General features: G+C 52.8%; 1 protein-coding gene and 1 non-coding gene across 2 annotated transcripts in view; one reads left to right on the top strand and one right to left on the bottom strand.

Moving 5' to 3' along the window:
- The window catches only part of LOC142024672 (E3 ubiquitin-protein ligase TRIM39-like), a 34,330-nt gene extending 28,035 nt beyond the window's left edge, over nucleotides 1-6,295 (top strand). The window contains exons 10-13 of the mRNA XM_075016824.1: nucleotides 1,106-1,128; nucleotides 3,051-3,078; nucleotides 3,187-3,292; nucleotides 5,754-6,295. Coding sequence (XP_074872925.1) covers nucleotides 1,106-1,128; nucleotides 3,051-3,078; nucleotides 3,187-3,292; nucleotides 5,754-6,295 — 699 coding nt within the window. The remainder of the gene's footprint in view (nucleotides 1-1,105; nucleotides 1,129-3,050; nucleotides 3,079-3,186; nucleotides 3,293-5,753) is intronic.
- Nucleotides 6,296-13,734: 7,439 nt separating this feature from the next.
- On the bottom strand, nucleotides 13,735-13,806 carry TRNAE-CUC (transfer RNA glutamic acid (anticodon CUC)). The gene has a single exon. It is a non-coding gene; the product is annotated as a tRNA-Glu (tRNA).
- Between the last annotated feature and the right edge of the window lie 7,531 nt (nucleotides 13,807-21,337).

The raw sequence follows: 21,337 nt of genomic DNA, 5'->3' as shown, positions 1-21,337 counted from the left end.
ACCCATTTTACAGACAGGGGAGACTGAGGCTCAGCAGTCTGGATCCCAAAGCTACTTTCATGGCAAGACCTAATGTTCAGGACAACCACCAGAACAAAGTTAGGTTCCCAGACCCCTTACACAACACACAGGCAGAGCTAGGTGCCGAAGAAAGAAAGTCACAAGAGCCAACGGACCAGGCAGGGAGCTGCTGAAGCTGTGTGGTGGGAGACACCAGAGAAATGGGGTGCTCTGAACCCCACCGCTCTACCAAAGACAGGTGCCCCAGTCCTGTTTTGCCTAGGAGATGCCTGGTTCTTTCCTGTGATCTGCAAAGGGGAACCTTGGTAGCGTTCGCTCCCTCGATCGTGCTTTTGGGAGAGGGTCTGAAGGGTGTTTAATGCCCCCCCACAAAACCACAGTGGGGGTGAAGGCAGCTGTTCCCTGTCAGGGTTGCGGGGCGGGAATTAGGCATGCAGCTGGGACGTCGGGAGTGTTCCCTGTAAGCCGAGCACTTGGACGGCCACCCAGCAGAGAGGCCGGTGCTGCCCCGCTGATTCGCAAAGCGCTCGCAGCCGAGAGCCTGTGTTTCTATAGGTGGTGCACATCTGCGCGTGGCTGGGTGCACAGAAAAAAATTTATTCCCCATGCGGGTGGGAAAAGTTAGCGGGAGCCCTGGTGGAAGGAAATCCTGCCTGGGGAGAAGAGCTGTGACAAGGCCCCAGAGCACCTACACACGCAGCTCCGATCTGCCCGGGGCTCCCCACCTCACAGCTAAGCCCCCTAACCACCGGCCTACAGCATGGATTTGAATTGACTTCTAGCCCAGTCAAAGAAAGGGTCAGAACCCATTTCCCCCCCATGCCATGTATGTGCGGAATAAATTTTGTCATGTGCGCCAAGGCATGGGCAGATGGGCACCACCTCCGTTAATCAGCTGGGCAGCACCTCAGTCTCTCCTGGGCAGCCGCCCGTGGTCTCAACTAACATGGATCACAGGAGACACAGGACTAAGCAGTTAGGTACAAAGAGTAGCCCTGCCGTTATACCCCGAAATCATCTGTCTGCCCACTGAGACAGTTTTGTGTTGCAACTTGTTGATTCCTTCTTTCCTCCCCCCTTCTAGGATGTTCGCAGCACCTTGAGGCGGTAAGTGGCTCCTTCACACACCCCCTCACACATTGCTGTGCTGTTTTTAGGAGCGGTTTGAATTGGAGCTGTGTTTACAGGCTATTCCTGCCAATTTTTTCCCATCCCCGCGTGGAATACATCTTATTCTGTGCACCGAGGTAACCTTTCCAAGGCAGAGGGCCGAAACGTGACCTTTGGGAGCTACGTGGACAGTCTGGGGGCTGGAGTAATTTTTAAAGTCACTGCTGCTCTATTTCAAAATAAGATATTGCGCAACAGCTATTTTGAAGTGTTGTATTTTGAAATAACACAATGCACAAAATGCGCTTTGAAATAGCGTTTCCAGACACACTGCGCTGTTTCAAAATCGTGTAATCGGATGCCGTTGTGGCTTATTTCAAGAGAGCGCTATTCCGTGCTTTAACGGCGCTGACGTAGCCAATTTACTTTGTATCTTCAAAACCAACAAGAAGTCCTGTGGCACCTTATAGACTAACAGATATTTTGAAGCACCAGCTTTCGTTGCATCTAACGAAGCGGGTCTTTGCCCCCGAAAGCTGATGCTCCAAAATATCTGTTAGTCTGTAAGGTGCCACAGGACTTCTTGTTGATTTCGAAAGAGTTATTTCAAAATAGGCTTTATTTCTCCTTCGTTAGCTACGTCCACTCTACAGAGATCTTTTGGAAGAAGTCCTTCTGGAAGATCTCTTCACAAAGAACTTCCTTCGAAAGAGTGCACCCCCACACACAAAAACAGATCGAAAGAGCGACCTGCTCTTTCGAAAGACAGCGTCCACACAGCCCCCCACTTTTCTGAAAGAACGGGCTGGGAATCAAAAAATCACACCCCATGAGGACCGCTCTGTCGAAAAAAGGTCCTACGGAGCATCTACGCTTGTTTTCTTTCGAAAGAAGCTTTCGACAGGGGGTGTTGTTCGTGAAACGGGAAAGGAAGCGCGATTTCGAAACAAGCGCCACATTCCTTTGAGTTACTTTCGAAAGAACGCTCTTTGGCTGCGTCTACGCTTGCATTCCTCTTTCAAAGGAGGAATGCAAAGGAGGGCGATCGAAAACGCAAATGAGGCATTGATTTACATCTCTCGCGCTTCATTCACATTATCTCTTTTCGGAAGAGATTTTTTCAAAAGAAGCAAAGCAGCAGAGATGGAGTTCTTCAGGCAAAAAACCCCATCTTAAAAAGAGCCCTTCTTCCTGAAACAAAGTAGGGGTTTATGTTCGAAAGAGCCCCATCTACACTGCTTTCTTCCTTTCGAAAGACTCTCTTTCCAAAAGAGATTATGCAGATGAAGCGCTGAGTGCTACCAGTTTTGAAATAATGCACCTGCTATCTTGATTTTATTTCGAAATAGCCCGTGCGTAGCCTACATGCTGGCAAAGTTATCTGGAAATAACTCTGTAATGTAGCTGTAGCCTAACAGGCCTACTGACAACAGCTTTGTTAATAAACAAATAAAGGGACAGCTTTCCTGTGGAGGTGATGGTTGGTAGCATTAGCTGGTCTTTTGTTAAGCCACAGGTGGCCTGGCTTTGAGTGAGTTCCCAGCTGCATGGGGAGGGACCCAGCTCCCACCCTGCGTGCTGATGAAAATTGGCTCATGTACCGTTCTTGACACCTGTGCCGGGCATTGCCAACCCCTGGTCTATTCCAGATATAAATCACAAGCACAGAACTGTGTTCGGGAAGCTTCCATTGAGCCTGGGCCACCCGAAGGCAGTTCACGGATGAGCTCTTGGTTCTGCTGAGGTCAGAAGAAATTTTGCCATGGGTTTCTCTGGATTCAGGGTTTTCCGCTGGTCCTGGCAGGGGAGCAGAGTTCCTTAGGCATGAGAGTCACGGGGAAGGAGGATGGAAAAAGACACAAGCAAACAAGGCTGAAAGAGGATGACATTTCATTCATTGGCTGAGTGTTTCTTTCCAGGTGTGAGCTGGATAAGGTCCTACGACTGGTGGAGAGGTCTCCTGAACAGGAGGAGAAGGTCCTACAACCAGGAGAGAGGCCTCCTGAGCAGGAGGAGACATTTCCTGAGCAGGAGGAGACATGTTCTGAGCAGGAGGCGATGTCTCCTGAGCTAGAGGAGACCTTTACTGAGCAGGAGAGAACGCCCAGCCTCATCTCTAGGAAAACGATTGCTCTCAAGGAGACTCTGAGGAAATTCCAAGGTATGGCCGAGGGAACTTGATGAATAACCCTGAGGGGAGATGGGACAATTAGCAGCTCATGGAAAATCCAGACAACCGCCCCGCCGATGGGGGCGGTTGCCCTGGGGCCTGGGGATACAGAGGCCTGGGGCTCCTGGCTACCACCATTGCTACTACAGCAGCACTAGTGAGTCCTAGAATCAGAGAATCCCAGGGCTGGAAGGGAGCTCAGGAGGTTGTGGAGTCCAGGCCCCTGCCCAAAGCAGGATCAACTCCCACTAAATCATCCCAGCCAGGGCTTGGCCAAGCCCAGACTTAAAAACCTCCAGGGATGGAGATTCCACCACCTCTCTAGGTAACACTTCACCACCCTCCTGGGGAAAGAGTTTTTCCTAATATCCAGCCTACACCTCCCCCTGTGTAACTTCAGACCATTGCTCCTTGTTCTGTCATGTGTCACCACTGAGAACAGCCTCTCTCCAGCCTCTTTAGAGCCCCCCTGCAGGAAGTTGAAGGCTGCTACCAAATCGCCCCTCACTCTTCCCTTCTGCAAACTAAATAAGCCCAAACCCTCAGCCGCTCCTCATCAGTCATGTGCTCAAGCCCCCGAATCATTTTCATTGCTCTCCACTGGACCCTCTCTGAGATGTCCACATCTATACTGGGGTACCCAGAACTGGACGCAACACTCCAGATGTCGAGGGGAATAATAACTTCTCTAGATCTGCTGGAAATGCTCCTCCTAATGCACCCCAATATGCCCTTAGCCTTCTTGGCTACAAGGACACACTGTTGACTCATATCCAGCCTCCCATCCCCTGTAATCCCCAGGTCCTTTTCTGCTGCACTGCTACTTAGCCAGTCCCCAGCCTGTAACAATGCTTGGGATTTTTCTGCCCCAAGTGCAGGACTCTGCACTCCTCCTTGTTGAACCTCATCAGATTTCTTTTGGCCCAACTCTCCCATTTGTCTAGGTCACTCTGGACCCTATCTCCAATGTATCTGGCCAGACCCCCCCCCAGTTCTTAAAGTTGTGATCCTGCTTGAGCTGGGGGGGGGCGCGGTGCAGAGGATGGGCTGCCAGCCCCGCCCACTTCTTCTGAAGCCACGCCCCCTTCTGGGAGCAAGGAACCAGCCCCTCCCACCCTTTGCCCAGGATCCCGCCATGACTGTTGGCTCTCCTGCTGGACAGTCAAACAGGATCAATAACAATCATCACAGGGCCTAACCCATGTATTAAGTCGTGAGCTTTTATGGGGAAACCCCACTGCATCAGCTGAATGGAGTGAGGAGCAGAATCCAGGGTTTCTACAGCAGGGAGGAGGGGGTATAAAAGGTAACCTGCCATCATGAGGCCCATGGAGGTTGCTGGGTTATTCTTGAGCATCATATAAAACAAGCAATGCTTTAAGCACTGGCCTGCTAAACCCAGGGTTGTGAGTTTAATCCTTAAGGGAGCTGGGACAAATAGATTAAAAAAGGCAGGCGGAGGCTTAGCCTTGCCAAGAGGGTGGGGGACTGGACTTAATGACCTCCCAAGGTCCCTACAAGCTCTGTGTGGTGCATGTATCTTCATGCTGCAGCTCCTTAAAGACTAACCCATTCGTTTATGAGCTTTGGTGGGTTTATCCAGGGGAGAGGGGTGGGAGAAGGAAGCAGGAAGGGAAATTAATTAATTAGGACCAGGGGAAGACGTAAACGAAGCAAAGTGGGATGGGAGCCCTTCTGAATTCATTCCCAAGTTTGACACATTCACTTGGGGGCTTAATGGAGATTTCAATTGTCTTACACACAATAAGGGGGATTTCCCCTCCTTGGGCATCTACAGGAATTAAAGTAACTTTGACTTTCTTGCGGGTGCTGTCCTACCACTGCCCAGGGCCCTGCCAGCTCTTTTCCCGGAGCCGCGCATCCTTATTTTCACCTCTGGTTTTAGCTCTGGCATAAAAGAAGCCCCAGTTGTCTGCAGGCCAGTGGTGGCACATACCAGCACAATGTCCCCTTGAATTTCATGCCCCCGATCGGTGGCCCTGCCTCTGTTCTCCCCAGCGCTCTGGCCAGGCGTGGGGGCGGTGAGGTCGGAAGCCGAGGGGCAGAACCGGCTCAGCATCTCAAGCTCCAGCTGTGGGTAAATCCCTGCCGGGCCCCAGCCAAGGTAGCTCCCTGGGATTCAGTGGCATGGGGATATTTTTAAGAGTGGGGGGGCCGGCTTCCTCCTTTTCCCCAGCTGAAGCAAGGAGCAAAGCCCAGCTGTGCCGGGCCAGCAGCTGGGCCGTGGGGCTGGCGGCAGAGCCGAGGGTGTGTGGAGAGGCGGCTGGGACCCTGGGCACTAGTTGTTTGGTCTATGCTGGACGTCAGGCCAGAAAGGCAGGATATTGTGGACGGTCCCAGCCAGGACGGGACCGCCAGGGTGCCTGAACATCAGTCCCCACCCCTTTAGGGTGTGGCTTCTAAGGCTCCGCCCCCCTCTCTCCCCCCTCAGCGGAGGTGACTCTGGACCCAGACACGGCGCATCCAAGGCTCGCGCTGTCGGAAGATGGGAAGAGCGTGAGATGGGAAGACGCGCGCCGGCCCGTTCCCGACCTCCCCCAGCGGTTTGACTCTTCCCGCTGCGTGCTGGGCCGGGAGGGCTTCACCTCGGGCAGGCACTACTGGGAGGTGGAGGTGGAGGACGGGGGCGCCTGGGCCGTGGGGGTGGCCAGAGAGTCGGTGAGGAGGAAGGGCCGGGTCAGCGTGAACCCGGAGGAGGGCATCTGGGCCATGGGGCAGTGTGGGTCACAATACCTGGCACTCACCTCCCCCAAGATCCCCCTCTCCCTGGCGGGGCGGCCCCGGACCCTTGGGGTTTACCTGGACTGCGAAGGGGGGCGGGTGGCTTTTTTCGATGCCGACAACGAGGCCCCGATCTTCACCTTCCCACCGGGCTCCGTCCCCGACGAGACAATCCACCCGTTGCTGTGTCTGGGGAGGGGCTCCCGCTTCCGGCTGGGGCCCTGCCCCATGGGGGGCCAGGCAGAGCCTTAGAAATGCACTGGGGCAGGGCCATCCCTGGGTGGAGGGCGGGGCCTGCAGAAACCCCTCCCCCCAGTGCCCAGGCATGGAGGCGGGGCCAGGCCTTAGCTCCACCCCCACACCAGCTGATCCTTTCCCTGAAGCCCTGGCCCTGCTGTACCTCAGCTCCGCCCACCCTTCTGCTTCCCAGCCGACAGGGTTCCCCACCATGCAGCAGCGGGATCGATCTTTGCTCCACCCAACCCCACCACCCTCTCCAGGCCCACTGCACCCCACTTCTCCATGACCATGGCGACTGGAGCTGAGCCACACTGCTCCTGCCACCCCAGTAGGAGCTGGGGGGGGGGAACCCTGGCTGCTGCCCTGTGCCAGACCCCCTGGTAATCCTCTGGGCCACCCTGGGTCCTGTCCAGGGTGCCCTCAGTCTTTTTCCCCATCCATGTGTGGAATAAATTTTGTGGTGTGCACCAAGATACATGGATATGTGCACCACCCATAGACACACACACACACTGCCGGCTGTGGAGGTTCTGCTTAACAGCTGGGCAGCTCCTGGCTGTCTCCTGGATGGCCATCCAAGCACTTGGCTTATACTGAACTCTGGTCCTGTCCATTGCATGGTTGAAGCACCGCCATGGGGTTCCCCAAAGTGTGAGGCATGGGGTGGCCACCCCAAACCATCCCATGGATGGGACGGCTCTACATGGCCCTGTCTAGCTTTCGCAGCATCACAGACTGCGAGGGCTGGAAGGGACCTCAGGAGGTCATCGAATCCAGCCCCCTGCTTCAAGCAGGATCAACCCCAACTAAATCATCCCAGCCAGGACCTTGTCAAGCCAGGATTTAAAAACCTCTAGGGATGGAGATTCCACCACCTCTCTAGGTAACACATTCCAGCGCTTCACCACCCTCCTGGGGAAATAGATTTTCTTAATATCCAACCTACACCTCCCCTCTGTAACTTCAGACCATTGCTCCTTGTTCTGCCATCCGTCACCACTGAGAACAGCCTCTTTCGAGCTCCCCTGCAGGAAGTTGAAGGCTGCTACCAAATCCCCCCTCAGTCTTCTCTTCCGCAAACTAAACAAGCCCAAATCCCTCAGCCTCTCCGCATAGGTCTTGTGCTCCAGACCCTTAATCATTTTTGTTGCCCTTCGCTGAACCTGCTCCAGCACATCCACCTCCTTTCTATACTGGAGGGCCCAGACCTGGACACAATATTCCAGATGTGGCCTCACCGGTGCTGAATACAGGGGAACAACAACCTGTCTAGATCTGCTAGAAATGCTCCTCCTAACGCACCCCAATATGTCTTGAGCTTTCTTGGCAGGTCTTTGCCCACGAAAGCTGATGCTCCAAAATATCTGTTAGTCTACAAGGTGCCACAGGACTTGTTGTTGTCGAAGATACAGACTAACACGGCCACCTCTCTGACACACGGACGACTCCTATCCAGCCTTTCATCCACCTTAAACCCGAGGTCCCTTTCCACTGCACTGCTACTTAGCCAGTCGGTCCCCAGCCTATAACAATACTTGGGATTCTTCCATCCCAAGTGCAGGACTCTGTATTTCTCCTTGTTGAACCGCATCAGATTTCTTTTGGCCCAGTCCTCCAATTTATCCAGGTCCCTCTGGATTCTCTCTCTACCCTCCAACATATCTATCTCTCCCCCTAGCTTGGTGTCATCCGCAAACTTGCTGAGGGTGCAACCCAGTCCCTCATCCAGGTCATTAATAAAGCTGTTGAACAGCACTGACCCCAGAACCGAGCCTTGCGGCACCGCGCTTGAAACCGACTGCCATCCAGACACTGAGCCAGTGACCACTACCCGTTGGGCTTGTCCATCTAGCCAGCTTTCTATCCAAGGATCCAGTCCATACTTCCTTAACTTCTGGGCAAGAATGTTGTGGGAGACTGTATCAAAAGCTTTACTGGGGGCTAAAGTATATTTTTATGATTATCCAACCCAAGAGAAGCAGGTGATAAAGGCATTGACCTGCCCGTCTGCCCCACCCCCGATTCTGCAGGATTATACCAGTTTGCAGGGATGCAAACTGGGACGGGGTAACCAGCTGCATTCCCTTGGGCGGCTGCCGAGGATTCTTGTCCCGCCCAGCTGATTACCAAACCGCCCGCAGCCGGCAGCGTGTGTTTGACATGGGTGGTGCACATCTACAAATGCCTTGGTGCGCATAACAAAATTTATTCATCACTCAGATAGGAAACATTGGAGGGAAAAACTAGTTGGGAACCTGAAAAGCTGGGAAACAATGAATCACCTCCAGCTCCTCATAGGGCTTTAGGGGTATATTTTTATTTTTTAAACACATGAGTTCTCCGTAATTACAACCCATGGCGTTGTTGTATTAAAACAAATTGCAAAGTCCCCCAAAGGGCGTTTTTGTCTCTCTGGGTGGTTAAAAAAAAACAAAACAAAACCAAACAAGTGGCTTAAGCAGAACGGCAGTGAGCTTTCAGTAAGGGAAGCTGTGTGGCTTAGTGGAGAGAGCACTGGATTCAGGATACTTGAGTTCTGTTTCCAATTCAGGCATTGGCCCACTGGGGGGCACACCTCTGTAGCTCTCCCTTCCCATCTGGGAAATGGGGCTGCTCCTGGCCTGCTTTGTAACAGGCTTTGAATCCCTGGATGGAAAATGCTGTCCCAGAACTACCTGGAGACTGGCACCAGTGTGACCGACCGGATCCATGCCAAGCAACGCCTCTTTAGGACTGTGGTGATGTGTTTGAATTAAAAGACATTCCTGGCCTGCTTGCTTTTCCTGGTCTTCAAAGGGAAAACAATTGAGCTGAATCACTGCAGAGCAGCAAGGCTTTAGAAAAAAGGCCCAAAATCCAGCATCACCTGGTTTCTGTAGCATAGTGGTTATCATGTTTGCCTTCCATGCGAAAGGTCTGTGGCCTGAAACAAAAGCTTGTTTTAAAATGATCTTTCATTCTAGCTCTTCATTCAAATGCTTTCTTGGTTTTTTTTCCTTGTTGTTTCATCCCCCACATAAAACTTTTAAGCTCGGAAGGCCAGAATTAGCCTGAGCGAAGGAATTGTTATTTGGGATGTTGTCAGCTGCTTAACTATGACACAAAGTCCTGTGGCATCTTATAGACTAACCGATATTTTGGAGCATCAGCTTTCATGGGCAAAGACCCGCTTCGTCAGCTGCATCAGATATCTGTTAGTCTAGAAGGTGCCACAGGACTTCTTGTTGTTTTTGAAGTTACAGACTAACTTGGCGACCTCTCTGAAATGTAACAAATATGAAGAGTACCAGAGAGACAGCCCTGCTGGTCTATATACTATCAAAACAAAAAAGCCGTCCAGTAGCACTTTAAAGACTTGCAAAATAATTTATTAGGTGAGCTTTCGTGGGACAGATCCACGTCTTCAGACCAGAGCCAGACCAGAACAGACTCAATATTTAAGGCTCAGAGAACCAAAAATAGTAATCAAGGTGGACAAATCAGAAAAAAAATGATCGAGGTGAGCAAAAATTTGACACATTAACACATGGTTTGAACCAGGATGGGAATTTTCTGAGTCACGACAAGGGCTCATTTGTATACTTGGCTTAATCTAATTCTTGACTCCCCCCCACCTTCTGCTCCTCTGCTCTCTGATTTGCTCACCTTGATCATTTTTTTTCTGATTTGTCCACCTTGATTGCTATTTTTGGTTCTCTGTGCCTTAAATATTGAGTCCGTTCTGGTGTGGCTGTGGGCTGAAGAAGTGGGTCTGTCCCGCAAAAGCTCATCACCTAATAAATTATTTTGTGAGTCTTTAAAGTGCTACTGGACTGCTTGTTTGTTTTAACAAATGTGTGTTTCTCAAACTTTTTGGCCCAAAGCGTTCTATGGACCACCAGCCGACTGCTCATGACAACCAACTGTTTTGCTCATCTCTGAACTTCTTAAATAGTCAAGTATTCATGTCAGGCAACTGGGGCTGTAACTTAAAGGGTGTATATATCTGGTAAGCCAGGAAATATTGTTACAATCACAATAATTAAACAGATTTGGCATTTTAACTCTATCACGTTAGTTTACCAACCTTCATTTTCAATCGAGTAAAAGCTGATGTGCAAAACAAAAGGTTTCAATGTTGTCTTTATTTATGGAAGTGGTGGGGAACCTTTTTTGCGTCGGGGTCCACTGCTCCACAGGAAAAAATATGCTGGGGGGACACACAAATAAGAGGAACCCTCACCCGCAAAAACCCCAACCCTAACCCCCAGTGATGTGGTCTCCAATGGGGACACCTCACAGAGACACAGTAGGGTGCGTGGTTGCATGTGTTTCCTACCGGCCTGCTACTGCTACTAACCCCAGGTGTGTGCCTCAGTTTCCCTAAGCACAGCATCAGTGTTTCGTGGTGAGGGGCATTTCCATGTGGTGACTTCTCACGCCCAGGCAACGGAAGGTCTTGCTCCCGGTCACCTCTTAACTCTTCTGTTCTCCCTGCTGAGGGAGAGTCACGTGTGAAGGTGGGGGGGTCACGGCCTGGGGACGCCCCCCCACTCTATGACACTCACTTCCCTGGTGCTCCAGCTCAGAGCTTCCCATGGGCCAGGTTAACTCTTTGGGGATCCCCGGGGTTAGTATATTTTGTGAGCTCCCCAGCCCCCCGCCCCCAGGTCCTGGGGTGAGGCCGAAAATGGGGGGTTCAGTGTGTGGGAAGGGCTGCCGGGAAGGGGGATAGGGATGGGGATGAGGGTTGGGTGCAGAAGTGGACTAGGCGTGGGGTGTCTGGTGAGGGAGGAGGGTTCGGGAGCCGGCTGGGGTGCAGGGGTCTCTCCGGGACATGCATATGCAGGGGGGCCTGTGGGTGCAGGGTCTGGGTATTAGAGGCACGGGGAAGGCCCTTCACTTAACCTAGTGCCCACCTCCACCTGTCCCAGGCACGGCCGCCCGCTCTTCCTATTGGCTGTGACTCCAGACTCGCAACCAATTGGAGCAGCGGGGACAGCCTCCCTGGGGCGCATCCCACGCCCAGCTCTGCCCGCAGCCGGGAGGGGCTGAACGGGAACACACCGGTGCCGCTTCCACCCTGCACGACCCAGATCGGGCAGTGAGGACTGGGGCTTTTGTCCCTTCCACCCTCCCTCCCGGGGTGGGCACAAGAGGCTGGAGCGCCAGCGTGGGCACCCCACTGGGAGGGCAGGGGAATAACGAGGGCAGAGCTGGAGCCGTGCCCCACTTGCAAGGCAGCTGCGGACCACGAATGGTCCATCTGACTGCACTTTGAGAAGCCACTGGTGTAGAATCAGGGATTCATAGAACACTAGGACTGGAAGGGACCTCGAGAGGCCATCGAGTCCAGCCCCCTGCACTTATGGCAGGACCAAGTACTGTCTAAACCATCCCTGATAGGTGTCCATCCTACCTCCTCTTAAATATCTCCAGTTGTGGAGACTCCACCACCTCCTCAGGCAATTTATTCCAGTGTTTGACCACCCTGACAGTTAGGAACTTTCTCCTAACATCCAACCTAAACCTCCCTTGCTGCAGTTTAAGCCCATTGCCTCTTGTTCTATCCTCAGAGGCCAAGAAGAACAATTTTTTGTCCTCCTCCTTGCAACCCTCTGCGAGGTACTTAAAAACTACTGTCCTGTTCCTTCTCGATCTTCTCTTTTCTAAACTAAACAAGCCCAGTTCTTCCGGCCTTCCCTCACAGCTCATGTTCTTTAGACCTTTCATCACCCTTGGTGCTCTTCTCTGGACCCTCTCCAGTTTCTCCATATCTTTCCTGAGATGTGGTGCCCAGAACTGAACACAAGACTCCAGCTGAGGCCTAACCAGCACAGAGTAGAGCAGAAGAATGACTTCTTGTGTCTTGCTCACCACATGCCTGTTAATGCATCTCAGAATCATGTTTGCTTTTTTTGCAACAGCATCACACTGTTGACTCGTATTTAGCTTGTGGCCTCCTCAATCCTTTTCTGCTGTACGCCTTCCTAGAGCATGTCTTCACCCCCAGGAAGGTCAGCCTGGACAGGGTCGATCTTCTGAGGTTTGATTTCACACACCTAGTCAGCACATGCAAAATGGAACTGTCTGGGATTGGCAGCTGACCCCTGCATGAAAGACCGGCTCGTATTCACCTGCATTGCGGCTCTTGAACGACTGAATTTTTTTTACCGAATTCTTGCTCTTTTGGTTGCTGGCCCCAGGGTTAGGCTAACTAGGAAACTGAAGAATAAATGATTTACACAGCTCTATTTGTGTAAAAAGCCCGCAGTTAGAACTGGCCTCCTTTCTGCATTGAGGGCACGTCTTTTCTTACAAGAAAAGATCACAGTCTTACTTGATCACGGTTGATCTTCCGGGGTTCGATTTAGCACGCCTAGTGGAGATGGGCTAACTGAAACCATTGGGGCTCTACAGCTGATCCAGGTACTCCTCACAGTTGTGAGGGATGAGGGATGTTGACGGGATAGTTTCTCCCGTCGATGTCCTGCTGTCTACACAGCCAGATAAATCAATCTAGGATGCATCGATTCCAGTTACATCACTGTCATAACTGGAATTCTCTATCTTAAAGCGACTTCTCAGCATGATGCATCTGATGAAAAGCTAAATATGCGTCTCCAGTGTGATGCTGTTGCAAAAAAAGCAAACCTGATTCTGGGATGCATTAACAGGTGTGTTGTGAACAAGACAGGAGAAGTCATTCTCCCGCTCTACTCTGCGCTGGTTAGGCCTCAGCTGGAGTATTGTGTCCAGTTCTGGGCACCGCAGTTCAAAAAAGATGTGCAGAAATTAGAGAGGGTCCAGAAAAGAGCAACCAGGATGATTAAAGGTCTTGAGAATGTGACCTATGAAAAAAGGCTGAAAGAATTGGGCTTGTTTAGTTTGGAAAAGAGAAGATTGAGGGGGGACATGATAGCGGTTTTCAGGTATCTAAAAGGGAGTCATAAGGAGGAGGGAGAAAACTTGTTCTTTTTGGCCCCTGAGGATAGAACAAGAGGCAACGGGCTTAAACTGCAGCAAGGGAGGTTTAGGTTGGACATGAGGAAAACGTTCCTAACTGTCAGGGTGGTCAAACACTGGAATAAATTGCCTGGGGAGGTTGTGGAATCTCCATCTCTGGAGATATTTAAGACCAGGTTAGACAGATGTCTGTCAGGGATGGTTTAGACAGTACTTGGTCCTGCCATTGGGGCGGGGGGTTGGACTCGATGACCTCTCGAGGTCCCTTCCAGTCCTAGTGCTCTATGGTTCTGTGAAGTGGGTCTTTGCCCACAAAAGCTGATGCTCCAAAATATCTGTGAGTCTATAAGGTGCCATGAGACTTCTTGTTCTCGAAGCTACAGACTAACACGGGCTCCTCTCTGATACTTCTCAGCATTGTGTCGATTGGCCTGCGACACAGTGAACGTCTGGAAATCGTATTGCAGCTGTTAAAATTTCAAGCAGGTTACTAGCCAAAAGCTTGTTTCCCTGACCGGGAATCGAACCCGGGCCGCGGCGGTGAGAGCGCCGAATCCTAACCACTAGACCACCAGGGAGACAGGTAATGGTGACCTGTTTTTCTTTTCTGGGCTTATCCAGGTTACTTTCTTTGCTGTCTGAATTTGGCCTATTGCTTGGTGGAGTTAAGTACAGAGGGTGAAAAACTCTCCCTCTACCTCAGCCCACACCAAAACACCAACACACATATAAATGATCCTTCAGCTTCCTCCTGTAGGATCACACGAGTTTTAACCGGGAAGGCTCACGACCTAATACATTGGTAAGTCCCCGAGGCAGCGGGTCCCCAACTTTTCAAGACGGCGACCCATCTGGACAATTCGTGAGAGTCTGTGACCCAAGGCAGTTCAAACCCAGCAGGGGGAGGTTAAATTGCTCTCCCTTGGCCAAAAAAATATTTTATAACTCTTGATTGGCTCCCCCCACCCCCATACTTAAATCCCTCACAGCCCCAAACCACCCCCCACCTGCGTGGGGGTGAGTGCAAGAGTCAGGACAGAGGTTGGTGCAGGACGGGCTCAGGGCAGGGGCTGCTGTGGGAAGGGCTCAGAGCAGAGGCTGGTGTGGAAGGGGCTCAGGGCAGGGGCTGGTGCGGGAGGGGCTCAGGGCAGGGGCTGGTGCGGGAAGGGCTCAGGGCAGGGGCTGGTGTGGGAGGGGCTCAGGGCAGGGGCTGGTGCGGGAGAGGCTCAGGGCAGGGGCTGGTGTGGGAGGGGCTCAGGGCAGGGGCTGGTGCGGGAAGGGCTGGTGCGGGAGAGGCTCAGGGCAGGGGCTGGTGTGGGAGGGGCTCAGGGCAGGGGCTGGTGCAGGAGGGGCTGGTGCGGGAGAGGCTGGTGCAGGAGGGGCTCAGGGCAGGGGCTGGTGCGGGAAGGGCTGGTGCGGGAGAGGCTCAGGGCAGGGGCTGGTGTGGGAGGGGCTCAGGGCAGGGGCTGGTGCGGGAGGGGCTGGTGCGGGAGGGGCTCAGGGCAGGGGCTGGTGCGGGAAGGGCTGGTGCGGGAGAGGCTCAGGGCAGGGGCTGGTGTGGGAGGGGCTGGTGCGGGAGGGGCTGGTGTGGGAGGGGCTCAGGGCAGGGGCTGGTGTGGAAGGATGCAGGAGGCAGGGCAGGGGGTTGGAGTGGGCGGGTGGAGGGAGGTGTGTAGACGGGAGTCTCCAGGCGGGACTGGCCCAGGGAGGGAACTCAGGATGCCTGGGGGCTGCAGCACCCCAGGGCCCTTGTTCCTGGCCCTGCACGTCTGCTGCTCCGCTGCTGGCCCTGCACACCGGGGCTTTCCTTCCAGCCTCAGCGTGGAGCCGGGGAAGGCCGGGTTAACGGGATCTGAGCCCTGTCCCCAGCCAGCCCCTTCCTTACCGGGGCGCATCGCCTTACTGGCTGCCCCCCAAATCCGCCCTGTTTTGTTGCCAATGCAGCTGAGGGACATTGTTCTACAGGGAGGTCTCCCGGGTTCACAGAGCCAACCGGACGGCCGCCCTTGCTGGGTCACTGCCCGCGCAGAAGCTTTCTGATTTCTCCAAGGAGGGTGAATAAAGGAGGACAGAGGAGGACGAGCCAGGCACAGGAATGAAAGGAGCAGCTGGCCAAAGAACCAAACAATTCCACAAGGACACCACGAATCTATGAACATTGTATTTGCTGACATTCTCAGTTGCAATGGGGCGTCCAAAGCCAATGAGGGGGGATTGCTTTATTATCCCCCTGCTCTCACCACGCCTACATGAGTAAAGTCTTTCGGAAAAGCTGGCCCTTTTTCGAAAGATCCCATGGGGCATCCACGCACAAAATGAGCTCTCCCAAGGGTGCAACTTTGATGTGAAGTAGTGGGGCCGCCCCACGAAAGCTCATCACCGAATATGTTATTTTGTTAGGCTTTAAAAGGCTACAGGATTGCTTGTTCGTTTTGATAGACTACAGACGAACACGGCCCCCTCTCTGTCACTGGTCACCTTTCGAGCGGAAATCGGATAAATGTGGCTCCGTTTTCAGCGACTCTCTTGTAGGATAAAAATTTGAAGTGGGCCTTGATATTGCGAAGAACCACTCTTCCCAAACAGAGTCTGGTAACCCCCCACCACCCTAGCCATCTGGGGAGAGCATCCCAGTTGACGTACAAGTCCCTTGGCAGCCAGATTCCAGGAAAGGACCCTGTGGGGAGGGGAATTGGACTATAGTTAAAGAGTAAAAGAGCGGGAGCCGTGCTAGTCTGAAGAAGTGGGTCTGTCCCACGAAAGCTCACCTAATAAATTATTTTGCAAGTCTTTAAAGTGCTACTTGACTACTTATAGTTAAAGAGTGACTGACACAATCCTTTCACTAACTTCTGCTTTGATCCTGCATTGCCCACTTGCTTTGATTCTGTAGCGATAACACGAATGATCACGTCCCGACGAAGATTACACCAGGACGCCAGACGAGACATCACTGCTCTACACATCAGTATATTACAGATGAGCTATCACTTTATACAGCGATGTTTGGGACGGCATTCTTTAAAGGACTTGCTGTTTGTAGATAAAATGTTCTGTAAACTGCGCCTGGAAACTCTTTGTAACTCCCGGATTGTCTGTTAATTATAGACTAACAGATATTTTCACAGGCAAAGACCTGCTTTGTCAGATGCAAGAGTCGGGCAGGGGGTGGGTTTCAGATGAGGATTTCAAGAGGGAGTCTGAGTCTCAGTCTCTTTAAATCCTCCTCTGAAAACTCCCCCATTCATGCCTCTGACAAAGCAGGTCTTTGGCCTTGAAAGCTGATGCTCCAAAGTATCTGTTAGTCTCCAAGATGCCACAGGACCTCTTGTTGTTTTTGAAGATAACACGGGCACCTCTCTGATACTTGTCACCATATAATAAGCAGAAATAATAAATCATTTTGTTAGGTTTTAAAGTGCTACATTTCCGCTGCTTTGTTTTGCTGGCGTACAGACTAACACAGCCACCTCTCTGTTACTCTCCTTTCAAAGGATCGCTGTGGTATAGATGTGACCAGGAAGCAGGAATAAACCTGGTCAGCGACTTGTAGCAGATTTGTTTGCCAGCTAAGGCCTGAAAGAACCAGAAAAAAGAAAGCTAACAGCAGAAAAACCTCTTATTCCCAAACAGGCTTGGGCATTTTTCCATACTTTGGCAAGGCAGTTCGAGGGTTCGCTAACTCAGCCTGGCTAGGTCAGTTGGTGGGGCATGACCCTGTTAATTTCAGGCTTGGGGGTTTGAGCTTACCTGTAGGTACATAGCTTTGCATCAGTTACAGTCTTGGTTTGAATTAAATGTGGGTGCTGTTCTCCTGAAATGCCTCTTCTGGACTCCAAGCTGTGTGTGTGCGACGCCCTTAACTTGAAATCGCATGGTTAATTTCAAAATACTGCCCCATTTCTCCGCATCCCTTACTCCGGTGCTGTCCAAAACAAATGCTCTGGATTGCCCAGCCCCTCCCACCCCACCAGGTGCTGCTCACCCCACCCAGGTTCCCCCCAGGCGCCACTCCCCATCACCAGGCACCCCCTAAGCCACTCACCGGAGCTGCCCCTTGCCTGGAACGGAGAAGTACCTCTATTCTGGCCGCCATGTGGTGGGGTGCGTGCATGGAGCAGCCAGAGAGGCACCCCCTGTTTGCCACAATCCACATAAGGGCCACCGGGGCCTTACTCCTCCTGCAGGGAGGATGGCGAAAGAACATGTCGGTATTTCGAACAATACTTCCAAATAGCGGGCGCGCTTCATAAAGGCGGAGTAGCTATTTCGGGTCCCTCTTCAGGGTGAATGTGGCCCTGCAGCCCAGGATCGGAGAGGCGGCTGAGTTTCTCTGTATCTTCGAAACCAACGAGAAGTCCTGGGGCGCCTTATAGACGAACAGGGTGTTTGGGAGCATCTTTTGGAGGGCAAAGACCCGCTTCCCCTAGAGCACTTGTAGGGCAAGTTCACGCGAGCACCTGTCTGAGATCATGGTGCCTCTGGGGAAGTCTCTGGCTAGGACCATGAAGGAGTGTGGCTCACTGGTCCCTATTATCTGTTCACCTGTGTCCCCCCTGAGGAGAGATTCACACGCCATCCGGCTGATTAGCAGAGCAGCCACAGGTGGGTTTTGTAGGGTGGTACACAGTCGCTCTGGCCTCGGTGCACAGAACAATATTTATTCCACACCTAGATGGAAAGAGGTGTCGGCTGTCAGTTAACACAACCCAGAGGGCAGCTAAGTGCTCTGTGGACGCCTGCTGTCCCCCCTAGGCTTATGTCGCAGTGTAGAGTGAGTGACAGAGTTAAATTTGCCCTGTGCTGGAAACAGGAGAGCCGTCTGTTGACTCAGCTGCAGGGGGTGTGGGGAAAAGCATTGTTCCAGGCAAACAATGTCCCCTCCCCTCCTGGGGACTGAGGGACCTGCCACCCTTGCTTCAAACTCAGTCCTTCTGCCTGCGGCTCTTGCAAGGAAGCAGCTGGCGGACGCACCGATTTCTGCTGGGCTGGACACTTGCGGTGGGTTTTTCTACACCAAAGGTGCGTCTTCTTCTTCAGCTTCTTCTGGGCTCCAGCTAAGGGTGGGGGCTTTCCTTCCCTCCCTTCCACAGGCCGTTCGCAGAGCGAGTTTGACCCTCTCAAGGTGGGGAGAGTGGAACATCTGGCTGCGTGGGCTGGGATTCGGTCCTAGCCAGGTGCAGCTCTGTTCCAGGAAGTCCTGGGCAGGAGGCCAGGCCGGCTCAAACTGCCTCACCAGCAGAGGTGGTAAAAGTACCCGAAATGTTACTCGAGTAAAAGTGCAGCTGCTTTCACTTCTGGATACTTGAGTCCAGTCAAGGCACAAGATGTGTGTGTACTCAAGTAGGTTTCCAGAGGGGCACCAGTGACTTGTACTTAAGTACACCCCCCAAGCAGTTGTACTTTTACTCAAGTAACTTTGGGGTACTTTTTCCACCTCTGCTCGCCAGGCGCTGCCCATGTTCTGCTGGGGGTTGCAGCCTGGTCATGCACTGGCAGCCAGGAGCTGTGATATCCGAGGCTGGGGGCCTGTGGTCACATTGTGTGTGTGTGGTGGGGCTGGGCAGAGGCTGGTGGCCACCATGGGGGCGGGGCCTCATGCAGGGGGCGGAGACTCTGGCTGGGGTGGAGCCTCCACCGGGGGCGGGTCTTAGGCAGAGGTGGGGCTTCAGGCAGGGAGCAGGGTCTCTGCCAGGTGGGGGGCCTCAGATGGGGAGGCGTGGTCCCTGGCAGGGGTGGGGCCCAGGTGGGATCTTGGGCAGGGAGAGGGGCCTGAGGCAAGGGGCGGGGCCTGAGGCAGTGGGGCAGGGCTGGGTCCTTGCCTCCACAAGCCCTGGGGTCACGCACAGACCATGTAGAAGGTGAGGTTTCATAGGCAGCTTCTTAAGTGTAGGATCAGCTGTTGTCCAGAGCTTGCTTAGCTCAGTTGGTAAAGCATCACTGGTGACATGGGGAGGGAGGAAGGTGCCACACGCCCCCCCAGCTGCATGAGCAGGAAGGGCAAGGAGCCAGCCCCTCTGGGAGGCCCGGGTGGGAAGAAGGGGGTCTGGTGCCGGCCACAGCGGGAGGGTGGGGCAAGGAAATGTAGCACCACAGCGCTGTTCTCGCAGCTGGCCGGCTCCCTCGCTCAGGACCCCTCCCACGCTCGCCACACGAAGCGGAGCAATGCAGCCGGCAGGGAGAGTAGAGCTTCAGTGCTCCACTTGCCCTCATTGCTGCTGGTGAGTGTGCGGTGGGGGGCAGCCCTTGCTGCCAGCCCCAGGCCCCCAGTGACTCCCCTGGGCCACTTCGCTCGAGGGACAGTGTTCCCTGTAAGCTGAGTGCCTGGGCGGCCACCCAGGAGCAATTCAGGTGCTGCCCAGCTGATTAGCAGAGCATGTGGTTCATTTTGGTGGTGTACATTGACACGTGCCTCGGTGCACGTAACAAAATTTATTCCACCTGCAGATGGAAAAAAATTAGGGGTATTATTAGCAGAGAAGAAGCTGGGCAGTGGTGTGAACAAGTGGGGCAGGGACATAGCTTGGGGGAAAGGGGATGTTGTCCCGGCTTTCCCCCAGGGACTTGGGGAAGGATCATAGAGGGGGGTGGTCACAACCTTCTCCATCTTAATATAAAGGGCCTTGCATTGGGTAGAAGGAGTTTTAACCCTCCCAGCTCAACATACATTTCCAAACAGGCCTCACCTGTCTTGGGTCTTACAAACGGGTCCTGAGGGTCGCTGACTTACAGGTCAGTCCTTCTTCTTTGGGCTGGGTACTGAGAAACCGGCAGCCCTGGGTCTGAGTGCGCCCTTTGTCTCGCACGAACCCTCGTGACTTGTCAGAGAACATTGTTTTCTCCTCAGCACATGGAGCTTACCGGTGGCGATGTTGGCACCACACTTGGTTTTGTGTTTGCTCCGGGGCTTGGAGCTCAGCCAAAAGCATCACAAGGATGTTTTTCCTAAGAGATGGCTGCCTCGAAAAGTAAAGATGATTCAGCCCAGGGCACTCATGGGCCCCAGGAAGATGGAGCACAAAGCAGGGAGGGCCAGGTGATTCTTAGCTGACATAAATAAATCTAGGGCCGTCTGCTTCAAAGGAGCTATGCTAGTTTACACTGAGGATTAAAGCTATAAGAGGGCGCTGATCTGGGTATTTTCTTCCCTGTGTGCCTACATTTTCTTTCTTTCTTTCTTTCTTTCTACATCTACACTACAGCGATCTTTCGAAAGAAGTTCTTCCAGAAGGTGTCTTCTGCAAAAACTTCTTTCAAAAAATCGCATCCACACACAAAAAAGCAGATCAAAAAATGAGTGCTCTTTCGCTAGAGAGCGGATGCACCCTGGCTGCTCTTTTGAAAGAACAGGCCAGGAAATCCCCTGGATCGAAAAATCCAGCACCATGAGGACCACTCCTTTGCAATATGGCCCTGGGACCATCAACACACATTTTTTGAAAAAAGATGCAGTTCCTCATCTTGGAGTGGAAGAAGGCTGCCAAAAGAAGTGCCACATTCTTCCGATTTAATATTGAAAGGCTGGGGGTGAGCAAAATTTTTATGTCGGGCTCCACTTTTCATTCCCGCAGCCCCCCAACCCATCTAATGTTCTCCAGACTGAGGGAAATTTCCGTGAGGTTCATGTAACTACTCAATTGGAGCGTTGTGTGCACTTCTGGGTGCTGCATTTCAAGAAGGAGGTGGAGAAATTAGAGAGGGTCCAGAAAAGAGCGGCCAGAATGATCAAAGAGCCAGAGAACCTGACCTTTGAAGGAAGGCTGAAAGAACTGGGCTTGTTTAGCTGAGGAAAGAGAAGACTTCTAGGGGCGCTAATAGGAGGTCTCAGGTGCCTATGGAGAGATGGTTCCATGGTTTGAGACCAGGCCCCCCCCTAAACCTGGGGTTGTGAGCTCAGTTCCTGAGGTGGGCTAGTTAGGGAGCTGGGGCACAGATGTTTTCAGCTGGCCTTTAGCTCACGTGTTAGACCACAGGGCTTTAGCTCCTGCGATCGTAGGTTCAATCTCTGGTGTTGGCAACCTGGGCCTCTTGGCACTACATACGCTGGTGGTGTTTAGTGGTTAGGATTTGGTGTTATCACTACCATGCCCTCGGTTAGATCCCTGGTCA

Source organism: Carettochelys insculpta, chromosome 22 (genome assembly GCF_033958435.1).
Source record: "Carettochelys insculpta isolate YL-2023 chromosome 22, ASM3395843v1, whole genome shotgun sequence".
Taxonomy (NCBI): domain Eukaryota; kingdom Metazoa; phylum Chordata; order Testudines; family Carettochelyidae; genus Carettochelys; species Carettochelys insculpta.
This window is presented reverse-complemented; position numbering and strand designations above follow the sequence as displayed.